Source organism: Carya illinoinensis, chromosome 13 (assembly GCF_018687715.1).
Source record: "Carya illinoinensis cultivar Pawnee chromosome 13, C.illinoinensisPawnee_v1, whole genome shotgun sequence".
NCBI lineage: Eukaryota > Viridiplantae > Streptophyta > Magnoliopsida > Fagales > Juglandaceae > Carya > Carya illinoinensis.
In genome coordinates this window covers 29,576,632-29,588,971 of record NC_056764.1, presented here as the reverse complement: position 1 = coordinate 29,588,971, position 12,340 = coordinate 29,576,632, and the positions used below count along the sequence as shown (strand labels likewise).

At 37.3% G+C, this 12,340-nt stretch overlaps 1 protein-coding gene across 2 annotated transcripts; it reads right to left on the bottom strand.

Annotated features, from left to right (window-relative positions):
• Positions 1-1,772: 1,772 nt before the first annotated feature.
• LOC122291229 (protein SMG7-like) lies at positions 1,773-9,901 on the bottom strand. Of its 2 annotated transcripts, XM_043098877.1 has the most exons (9): positions 9,746-9,901; positions 9,002-9,181; positions 8,788-8,908; positions 7,985-8,590; positions 7,600-7,722; positions 6,347-6,579; positions 4,294-6,240; positions 4,002-4,142; positions 1,773-2,410 (listed from the first exon to the last, which is right to left on the bottom strand). In XM_043098877.1, the coding sequence occupies exons 3-7, from the start codon at positions 8,857-8,859 to the stop codon at positions 4,314-4,316; spliced, it is 2,961 nt and encodes a 986-aa protein (XP_042954811.1). In that variant the 5' UTR covers positions 8,860-8,908; positions 9,002-9,181; positions 9,746-9,901; the 3' UTR covers positions 1,773-2,410; positions 4,002-4,142; positions 4,294-4,313. The 2 variants fall into 2 exon arrangements, with proteins under 2 accessions (XP_042954811.1, XP_042954810.1); XM_043098876.1 differs by lacking the exon at positions 9,002-9,181.
• Positions 9,902-12,340: the final 2,439 nt, after the last annotated feature.

The window sequence follows — 12,340 nt, the reverse complement described above, 5'->3', positions numbered from 1 at the left end:
TTATTTTGCTCAGCTAATAGAAGACAAGATATAAATTCAGAATATTTCTTGAACTTTCGCTCTCGATACTGCTGCTGCAGGAGCACATTCGAGGCATGAAAAGTAGTATATGTCTTCTCTAACAAGTCATCATCAGTGACTTTTTCACCACATAATTTCAATAGCGAGCTAATTTTAAAAAGTGCAGAGTTATACTCACTAACACTCTTGAAGTCTTGCAACCTCAGGTGCATCCAATCATGACGAGCTTTTGGGAGGATTACAGTTTTCTGGTGTTCATATCTCTCCCTTAAATCATTCCACAAAATAAGTGGATCTTTCACCGTTAGATACTCAGTTTTTAATTCTTCATGAAGATGGTGCCGAAGGAAAATCATTGTCTTAGCACGGTCCTGCAGGGACCTTTGATTTCCTTCTTTAATTGTATCTCCCAGGTTCATCGCATCCAGATGGATCTCAGCATCAAGGATCCAAGATAAATAATTTTTTCCAGAAATGTCAAGAGTAACGAATTCCAATTTTATAAGATTTGACATTTTTTACATATATAAGTAAGGAATATAAAAATATATTGAAAAACTTACTTGAAGTTGAGGACTACTAGTTTCAAAATTGTAAGAACTTTCGTGCTGATAACGTGTTATGAAGTCATAGAAAAGAGAGAGCCATAACGCTTTATAAAACTTTTAAAAGGAGAGAGAAAGAGATAGAGCTCAGAAAGGTTATGAAACTTATAAATTTCTTAAAGAATTCAACGATATATATAGGCGTACAAAGGGAACTATGCTAGCTTACTATGCTGCACTATACTAGCAATATGCACTATGCATATGTCAGCTAACTTACTATGCTAGTACTATGCTAGCACTATACATATATCGGCCAACTCACTATGTTAGTACTATGCTAGCACTATGCACTATGCATATGTCGACCAACTCACTATGCTAAATACTATGCTAGCACTATGCACTATGCATTTGACGACTAGATAAATGTGGTCATACAATTCAAGATAGTTTATAACAACATACATATATATATTTAAGTGATTCAATATTTACTTAAAACTTTAGCTATTTATATATATATATATATATATATATATATAAATAAAATAAATAAATAAAAAACGTTTTTTTCATCTATCATGCTTTTAATTTACTTTTATTTCATACACTTTACCTATGAAATTATTTAGAATATGATAACATGTTGCTTAAAAGTAGTTGTCAACCATGATTCATATTTACCAAACACACCATCTTTTTCAACGAAATGTGTCATTTTCTCGTGTTTTTTTCCCCTTTTTCAACCCTACTTCTGAGCTTTCCCATGAAATTGGAGCTAATCTGGTTTCCCGTTCAATTTTCTATTCAACGAAAGGGTACGACGTTTCTTGCTGACTCGATTTGATTCTAGAGAGTTGAAGATGTCCTAAAGACGTCCAAACAATGTTTTGAAACCGAAACCAAACAATTAAGACAATCATAACTTCTTTCCTGATGTATTTTCATCTCTCACTGGTCTAACTAATATCAGACGGATAATTGACATTGTAATCATTTTCCTACTGATTTTTCATTGCAATTTTTCCAGTAATCTTGCTGGGAGATGTATTTATTAGGTAACATTATAATCAATGCTGCTATTAACTCAAATTGCAACATTGGAAAGCAAGATCAAAACATTCACACACCAATTTACTCCATTTTTGTTTATAGAGGCGCCACAATTATACATAGAAATTGAGGCAATTGAAACACTAGGGATAAATAAGCCAAATCTGATATCGGATACAATCCGAAATCCAACATAGCATGTGTATATTCCACAGATTATTTCATCATAAAAAGTTCGAGTCGAGCCCGACTTTTCAGAACCAAAAAGCTAGTGTATATCGCCTATCACATACTCGCCCACGCATTCTAATAATAACTCAAAAGAGAGCATAATAACAACGTAACAAAGTCTTTGATCCAGAGGCAACGACCCTACACGTACACTTTTGTACTCCCCCAAAATACAATCTTCACGATGTCTTTATATCATATCACTGTCCAACTTGATGATACCCCAGATCACAACCAGCGATCTTCCCAACTGGAGCTCCTCTATGCGTCGTAGCAAAGAACTCGTCGAGTAGCATTATATATTCTATCTGCCACCAGCCTAAGACCATATCAGCAATTTCGACAGCTAGACTGTCTTTAACAGTTGAGTTAAATGGGGGAGCACATCTTTATTCCACCAATTGTCTAAAGATATAAGGCCCAAAACCAACAGATGATCTTATTAACACGTTTTACCATCCCATGTAGCCAGACAAGGCATTTACTTCTTACGAACTTCAAATCATAGAAGATGTTTCCATATTTCTCTTCCTCCAGGCTGGAGTGCTTGACGAAATCTGTGACAAGAGAACAAAATCAAAGTGCAGATGATACAACACACCCCATAACAAAGAAAATTGAACAGAAGCAATGAATCCAGAGAAAATGCAAATTATCAGTTCGAGTAAAAGAAATGCCGAGTGAAATGACTTTCAGGTATTTATAGACCAGACAGTGGACGGCGGATGACAGAGGGAAGAGATAAAGGCGCCTTTCAGTGTCATACAGTAGGAAAACAGGTCATCATCCATACCAGTCAGTGCTGACTATGTGTAATATTGCCAAAGAAGGACGAGGCTCAAGTTGGCTCAACTATTGTATATATCACAACCAAGAAACGTCTTCACATTAAACTCAGTCCTAAATCAATGAAAACCAATTATTTTGGTTGTTTTAACTCAAATTTAGTTTCTTGCATCCATCCACAGAGTATGAGATTCAGAGTGAAAAGCTTTGAACCAGACAAAGTGAACCCAACAATAAACCATAGCAAGGTACTCCAAGTCACATAGGAAATGCTAATCTACATGTATCGAAGTTATATAACTAATTATACTAAATAACAACCAGCTCAATGGTTAATTCACTTGCTCTTTTTTGTAATTGGGTATTGAGGCCCACTTGTTCTCCTGAAAAAATCTTGACCATTGATAACCTGAAGATAAGTCGGATTTTCTTTTTATTGATTGGTGTTGTATATGTAAAAAAGTGGTGAAACTGCAGACCACTTGTGATTTCATTGAGAGGTGGCCAGGGCCATATGGGATGATATTTTCAGCAGGACCAGACTGGACTGGTTAATGCCCAAGAAGGTGGTGGATCCCCTTGCCAGCTGGAGAGGACTTCAGGGTAATCCCCAAATTACAGCTGTGCAGAAGATGGTTCCCTTGTGTCTTATGTGGTGCATTTTGTTTGAGAGGAACGATTAGAGCTTTGAAGATCAGAAATGCTCTTTGAAAGAACTCACGCTTTATGGGCTACTGTCATTGATTTCAGTGGTTTTAGCTTCCATGAATTTCTTGTATCTATTTCTAGCTCCCAAATCTTAAGTAGGGTTTTTCCTGTATACCTCTTGTGTGCTTGGGTTACATCTATTCATTGAATTCAATATATTTTATTTTACTTGTTAAAACATATCAAAAAATATTTTTTATTTTGCTTATAAAATAACCCAGAGTTACGGATGGAAGAGAAAGAACAGGAAAGAGACCAAAGTCCTACAACACCAACACCAGAGTTATGGGCTACTGTCATTGATTTCAGTGGTTTTAGCTTCCATGAATTTCTTGTATCTATTTCTAGCTCCCAAATCTTAAGTAGGGTTTTTCCTGTATACCTCTTGTGTGCTTGGGCTACACCTATTCATTGAATTCAATATATTTTATTTTACTTGTTAAAACATATCAAAAAATATTTTTTATTTTGCTTATAAAATAACCCAGAGTTACGGATGGAAGAGAGAGAACAGGAAAGAGACCAAAGTCCTACAACACCAACCACCCCCCCCCCCCCCCCCCAAAAAAAAAAAAACAAAAAAACAAAACCAAAAAACAGGAAAAAGAAAAAATCATTCACACACAAAGTGTTTGTAATTAGATAAATACTCACTCGTGTAGTAGCAAGCGCCTGCAATAAAGCCAATGCCACCCAGGCTCCAACACTAATTCAACATTGACAAGGCTACAAAGTTGGAGTTTAAATTTGGTAGCAAAATGATGCAGTACATTCACCAGAATCACTCCCAAGGACCTGGGGAATGGTAGTTTGTCAGATCAGAACAAGTTTCTATTTACAATAATCAATAACTTATTGTAATAACAAAAGAAAAGACACTACTAATAATATAAGCAGTTAAAAAATATACTAATTGCAACTTCAAGTACAGAGAACTTGGTCTTACCACATACTCTCGTACAGACATCACACGAAGGAACGACCTGTCCAGAGGGACTGTCCTTGATACTGGTCAGGCAGTGGAATAAAGTGCTGATTTCCATTGATGAGTTGATGCTGTTGCTGTAACTGCTGTTCATGGTATAGATTTGGCTGTTCAAGTGTCTGGTGTTCTTGCCAGCCTTTTTGTCTTTCCACCGGGAATGGCATAATTGGAACTTGTTTTCCAGGAAATGGAAAGCCGACAGTCCCACTCAAGCCATTGCTGATACCAATGTGTTGGGGGTTTGAATAGGATGGATAATTCATGGAACCATTTGTCCCACCGCCTTTGGTTGATGATGGCAACTGATATCCATCCAACCAGCTATAATCATCTATTATTGGAATTTCACTTGCTAATTCTGAACTAGAAGCAGGCTCATTCACTTGTTTAGAGTAAACAGGACTAAAACCAGGTGGAGGCCCAAGGTGCCTAACAGGCCGACTAACTGGACTTTTTTTCATACCTACAGGCGATGCTGATGATGTTTTCATAGCAAAGTTATCAGAAATAGCCCCAGAATATGCAAAAGCATCAATTTTGGATATCCCAGCTTCCGGAGCTTTTGTGTGACTGTATGGCATACCGCCAGTAGCACTAACAGCTTGCTGGATGGAAGCTGAAAGAACAGGAGTAAATCTGCCAATATCTTGATGCTCCGATTTCATTAAATTTCCATTCTCCAGAAGCCTTAGACCTTTCAAGCTGTTAGCAAGAAGAGCTTCCTCTTCCACTGACCACTTTGAAGCATAAGATTGAATTGGTTGCAGATGCGGGGGAACCATATTACCAACAGATGCAGGCACTTGTGAACCCGCCTCAAGAGCAATCTGCTGCCGGAGATTACCTAGAGGGGCTGAAACAGAACTGCCAAGAAATTTCACACCTGCAGAAGCATTTAGACCAGGCTCCAGGCCCTCATATGGGGACCATTCCAAACCAATCACATCAGTTCGCCTCTCAGCCACTGTAGGCTTAAAAACTATTACTTCATCCTCCTCTTCCCCTCCCATGTGTAGCTCAGGATTTGGCCGTAAAACGTCCAAATTTTTTGTTTGCTGAGTCTGTTTTTCATACATTATACCATCTGTAGGAGGCATGCTCACATAGGTCGTAGCAAACATGCAATCGTCTGAGATTTGGGGCTCAACACCAATAACAAATTTCTTGACCTTCGAATCAAAACGCATTGGTTCTTGATTGACTCTAATCACATTTGCTAGAGCTTTCCCCGCTGCTAGAATCCTTCTAACACGGGCCTTTTTTTCCTTATTGCCATCACCTCCAAAGGAGTGCTTCCTCGAAAAATCCAAAATGGTTTGTGCAGGAAGTAGCGGCAAGAATCCTCTTAACTCAAAGTCCTCCCACAAAGCAAGTCGGTTCTCAGTGTCACCTTCTTCATACCTGCTTATGTTATTAAAGCAAGTCACACCTTCATCATCATCAATGGACATCGGCTCATTCAACAAGAGCTTATTCAAGAAAGATATGCAATCGTTCCAAAATCTCGATCTAACAGTTTCCTGTTTTTCATCTGCATCACTGCCCGTCACAACATCTGGGCAACAAGCCAACCATTCAACAAATACCAGAATTCCAGGTAAGAGATAACTTGAAGAAGGATCATGCAGATGCACACATCTCTCCAATATGTGTCCCATCAACTCAAAAACTGCATTAAATGCATTCTGAAGTAGAACAGCACGCTGTACAATTTCTGAATATGTCTGACCTTCAGTCTCCCTTCTCACATTATGAACTGTGTATACAAGAATGGAGACAAGTCTAACAATGACAAGTCCATTCTCAAGAGCATCAGCACCAAAATTCAGCTCTTCCTGTGGCCCAGAAGACAGGAGCTCACGTAAACCACTGCTGACCAAATAGAGAACTTCTGCAAATGTCTCCAGGCTAGAAATACCACAGAAGGGGGGAGGGGTGAGAAGGGAAGAAAGAGTCAGTCCACAGTGCTTGGTCAAGATATAACCAAATTTAGTTGGGGTTCCAGGTAAAATACCTTGTACGTGTGAAAAGAATGCCATTTAGACGAACAAATCGAATACAAAAGGATTTATATGTCTCAGGCACGGTGGATGTTCTCTCCTTTACCTGGCTGCCTTCTGAGTTGGTATCTTTTGGTGCAGGTTTCACATCCCCTTTCCCTCTTACCTTGCCAGTCATCCGCACAGGTGACTCCTTGATTGCAGAAGCTTTAACATCCTCTGGTAGTTGAGAGTAACTTTGACGATTCTGCCAGGAATGAAAGGGGAAAAAGAAAGAAGAAAAAGAAAGAGAAGCATATATTAAGCCAGATACTAGAGGAGTTTTCTTATGGGATCAAAGCTCATGACTCCAGACAGAAGCATAAAAATACAAATAGCTTTTAGTCTGGCAAAAATATAACTAAACATGCATTGTTTGAGAGTACAGTGTGGTCAACTTAAGTGAATGTCATCAAACAATTCATTTAACCATCAGCGAACAGTATTCATGCAGCAATAACAATTCTGCTGGTTTTTTTATTTCATGCAAGGACATTCAAAAAAAACTCAGACAGGGAATGGACTTTGATTAATTAGCACTGCAACAGAAGCATATTCTCCAAACCTAATAGATTACTTCTAATTAACTTTTTCATTTAGAAGTTCAGAAGCAGTGATGCTGAAAGATCACATTCACATCGTTCAAATAATCAGGTTATATCATACTCTAGTGTCATATCTGATGAAAATGGATTTTATCTGGTGTTAAAACGACCCATGTGGCCAACCCCACTTAGTTAAGATTAAGCCTCTCTTTGAGTTGACTTGAGTTGTATTTTAACTTACTGTCAAATATCAATTTTTAGAATGAGTGGCTTGCCTTTAAATCAAGAAAGTGAATTAGATTCCAAACCCATAAGCATGCTCATAGTTATCTAACTGATGTCATGCGATTCACCTGTTAAAGAACTTCCAACTGAAAACAACAATAGCCTAGTTTCCACTCTTACTCAAAATGCAGTAAGCCTTCAGACTTTCAATATAAGAAAAGCATTTAACATACAAATTCAGTTTATTAATCTAGAAACTAATGAAAGAGATTAAGGATACACAAGGACTAACTGTTAACTCCTCAAACCAAACAAATACTTAACAGAAAAATAATGATGCTGATGACAAAACAACACAGAAGGATATAACTCTAGACATGGTATCACACTTTTGCAAAACAGCCACAACTCAGGTAAATAATATATATTTTATAAACCAATAAGTTCAAACACTATACCTTCTCAAATGCAACAATCAAATTATCCCTCGCGGTTGAAAAGGGACTATCTACTGCCAGACTCCGAAAATATCGATACACAGCCACCAACTCATCCCCCGAATAGGAAGCCAAGATAGCAAGCTGTGACAATTATCAGAGACTGTCACCATGAAATATCAAGATCAAGATCAAAATAAAACATACAAATACGGCCTAAACAGGGAATATATTAGGATCAAAAGTTTTTTTACAAGATAGATAAATTTAATTAATAAGAAGGGAGTTATCACTGTATACAAGAAGCATATATTATTCACTCAGCCAGCAAAAGAGAAAAGTGCTATAAAGTCCTGACAAATGCTATTAGGATAAACAGTAGCAGTGTGTTAATAAAGGGGAAAACCTGATGATGGGGATTCCCACTTGATGGCCAAAGAGATGCAGCTTGCAAGTAGTAACTTGACGCTGCCGTATACTCCCGACTTTTGGAGTCACCCTCCCCATATAATCCTTTATAACGAGCAAGGTCACCCAAGTATATCAAACAACGATGGCAGGATATAAGACCTTTTTTCATTTCAGCAGATTTCTTCCCATCTTTCTCTGTAACAACTCGATTATCTGAATCCTCAGTGAAATAACCCAGTGGAAGGCCATACTTAGCTCGGATTTTTAATATGAGCTCATGGTAAAACCCAGTTGCTTCTGAAAGAAAATTTTTAAATTGGAGTCTTATTTTTGTAATTCGATCAGGTCGAGCAGGGCCTTTCACACCTTGAGATGCGTTTGAGCCTACAGATGTTAGAGCAGCACTGAAGTGTGCTCTCAACTCCTCAATTCGCCTGTAATGTAACTGCCATAGAGCATATTCGATGCTGTGCTGCTCAGAGAAAGCATGATCCTCAAGAAGTATCGCTTCATAATTCTCGCGCATCTGTTGCCAAGCATTTGGATCAGATGGGATGCGTGCCTGGGCTGACCTCCGACGCCTATTCTCAAGCTCTATGTTCTGCATAAAGTACAAATATTATCTTCTTAAAGGAAAGATAATCGTGCAAATAGAGAGAGAGAGAGAGAGAGAGTCCTGTACATGGAAAATCCAGCAATATTTTTACCAGCACAAATTAGTTAAGGATTGAAAAGATAATCCAAGCCCCATACCCAGAACAGAAAAACCTCAATTTTAATGAGGGAAAAAGGAGATACCTTCTCATAAAGGCGTTGGGCACGCTCCCCAGATGAAGGAGCAGTTATTTTATCCATCCGTTCAATCATCATCCATTTAATAGGCTTGCCCAACTTCAAGCAGGACTAATCAGCAGAAGATCTACAAAAACACATCAATTTGAAAACCCAAGCAAAAAGATAACACACTCACTAGTATCTAGCTTGCAAGTTGATATTCTTGCTGAGAGCACACCTCAAGACCATGAGTTTTTTTTGTGCATTGCTCCTTCTAAAGCCTAAATAACGGACACTCGTACGGCAATAACAAAGCCATATATGTAAAAACCAGCCAAAGGACTCTTGTAGCAGCATGAATGCATGACCAAAACAGCACCACACAGATTTTTGCTCGTTTATTCTCAACCCAACAACCCTAGTGATAAAAAATAATAATAAAAAAATCAATCAATCAATAAAGATAAAACCCCACATTTAGTATGAGAGGTAACCTCTCAACCTGCAAATATCTTCGTCAAACATTTTGCACAAACCCACCGGGCTGCCGGTACGATGTTGGGAAAGAAATGAAACAAAAAATAGAAACTCCTAGAATTCATAACTTTTTGTTACCAGAACCTGGATAGGATGATTCTGATACCCATAAATAAAACAGAACATAAATTACGACCTCCAACCCTGATAAGATAATCTCGCTTTTCGTTAAATTAATTTTATAGGCCTCTAAACGCAAAGAAAAGTAGGAAAATATTTCCATAAATACAAGAAACGCTCTTTGATTAAAAAGTCAAAAGATTTTCCCCAAAAAAAATACATAATAAGAAATAAAAATGAAAGGAAGAGAAATAACCCAGATCCGATGCCGCCAAAAATTATGCGAGAATTGGACCAATCAGCTCAAAATTTCCCAAAAAATAACACAATTATCAAAATCCAAAACAATAAGAAAAAAAAATAAACAGAATAAATAAGTACAGACCTCGCGAATCGGATCCACCGCGCGTGGTATGTCGATCAAAGCATCTTGTAGTGAAGAAAAATAGGAAAATCTTTGCTAGGGTTTGGCTTCTGCGGGAGAGAGACAAATATAATTTTAGGTATAAAAGCAATAGGGGGGGGGGGATGAGGTTAGGAGGAGTTTTGATGAGAGATTCAACCCAGTTTCTTCTCTCATTTCTGTCACATACCGGAGACGACGCCGTTTCTTCTGCCCGTCTTTTCCATTTTCCTATACCTTTTAGATTTTTTTATTTTTTTAATATTGGAAATTCTTGATCCTGTGCCGTTGGAGTCATTAAAATCCTTTTTCTTTTTTTTTTCTTTTTTTTTTTCAATATGAATTGAATTTTATTAAATTTTCCTTAATTTTCGAAACTCAAATTCTTAATCAGAATTTGAGAATCTCAAATGGGATAAAGATAGAAATGGAAAAAATAAAAATAGATATATTTTTTTAGGGATAAAATTAATGAATATACTTGTAAAAAAAATAGTACGTATTTTTTTCAATTGAATCTTGGGAACCACAGATATTTCTCCATATATATGAGGTATTTATAGATGAGAGAGGATATATAATAATGATATTTATAATTATGAGATGAATATAAAACATTTTACAAAACATGTGATGTCCATCACTTATAGAGCTAACTCATATTAAGCATTTAGGATTCTTGTTCTTCCTTTAATCTTTACTACAAAAATATAAAATTATTGAATATCTTATAGGGTGAATTATGATTTCTTCGTTTAAGTTTTAGAACTTAGATTACGATAGACGTAGACAGCAAATGAAATGTATTGGGTGAAAAGTAACTAAAATAGGTGAGTGAGAAAATAGAGAAATACGGACAAGAATGCATTCGCTAGTTGCTATTAGGAGCTAAAGGCAACGGGAGCCTACTAGGAGTGTAACTGGTCCGATTCGATTCAGTTTTGGATAAAATTTAGAACCGAACCAGTATGCACCGATTTTGTATTTTTCAAAATTGATTACGCACAGGTTATCTTCTTAAACCGGTACTCCGATTTTCGGTCCGGTTCGATCTGATTTTACTAATTTTAATGTACTATATTATATATTATATAATATATATTATATTAATATTATATTAATATATAATATAATGATATATTATAGTATATTATAATATATAATGATATAGTACTAATATAACTATTAATATGCACTATATAATGTTAGTATAACTAGGGGTGAACATTTAAACCGTCCACACAAGTCGATCCGAAATTTCGACCCAACCCGTAGAATTTTACCCGAACCGAAACAAAATGGTTCCAAAGCGGTTAATTCCATTGCTACCCATTTTCAAACGATCCGAGTTGAGTAATTACCCGTTAACCGATTCTGTGCGGAGTTGTTTTTTAGAACCAGCAATGATCGCTACGAATTCACCAAGTAATCCATTGGACATATCTGTCACGTTCTAGTGGCCGGATAGGATTCTCTTACCGAAGAGAGTGGTGAGAGCCGCAGTGCAACCAGACAGGGTCGTGGCCACGCTAATACCAAACAAAAGGTTTTCTATGTTGAAAACGCTGGCCCAGTCGTCGGGGGACCAAATCCAGTGGGATACGACAGGGTAAATGAAACCAGTGAGGAAGGAGTAGATAAGGTAGGCAATGAACTGGGTGCCCCCGGCGATTGAGCCGCTAGTGATACCTGCAGCTGCGATAGCGAAGGCCAACTAGTAAAGGAAGTTACTGTAGTCGAAGGACGACGAAAGAATTTCCTTCTGTCTGAAGAAGTGGCTACCAATGAAGCCGTTGGAGGGGGAGCCAAACGCAAAGGCAAACCTAAACAAGTTACGCCATGGCAAAACAGTGTCGGTGAACTTGTTGGAGATGGTGGAGATTTGGTCACAGAGGTAGCCTGCAACGGCCATGGCGTCGGTGGTGTTTGGGCCCAATAACTGGGCCAGTTGGTCAACTGAGGAATTTGGTGACGGCGTAACACCATGGCTCACTCAAAGAGAGAGAGAGAGAGAGAGAGAGAGAGATGAAAGAAAGGTAGGTGATGAATCGGGAAAGACATTTTTGTGTGTGTGTACAGTGGGAAAAGAAAGACTTTTCAACTTCTCAATTCTATCATGTTCGTCTAGATCCAAGAAAAAACATTTAAATGGAGTAACCAAACCCAACCCGACACAATCCGGATCGAGTAATCAAGTAATGGATGAAATACGAAATACTTTCGTTCGGAATAACCCCATTTCGGGTCGAGTCGAAACAATGCCTTTTCCGTGTTGGGTCATGTCGGTGTACAACCCTAAGTATAACTATTAATACAATAAACAAAATGATATAAGATTTTAAAATTTAATATTATATTAATTAGTAATTTATCATATAATACAAATTTATTTTATATATAATTATATATTATATATAAATATTATATACACTATAAAAATTTAATATATATATATAAATCGGTCCTGTCCGATCCGGTTTTAGAAAAAGAAAAATTGAAACTGGACTAATTTCAACCGGTTTTAAAAAAAATAAAATCGATACCGGATCGAATCAAATTTGGGACCGAACCGATCCC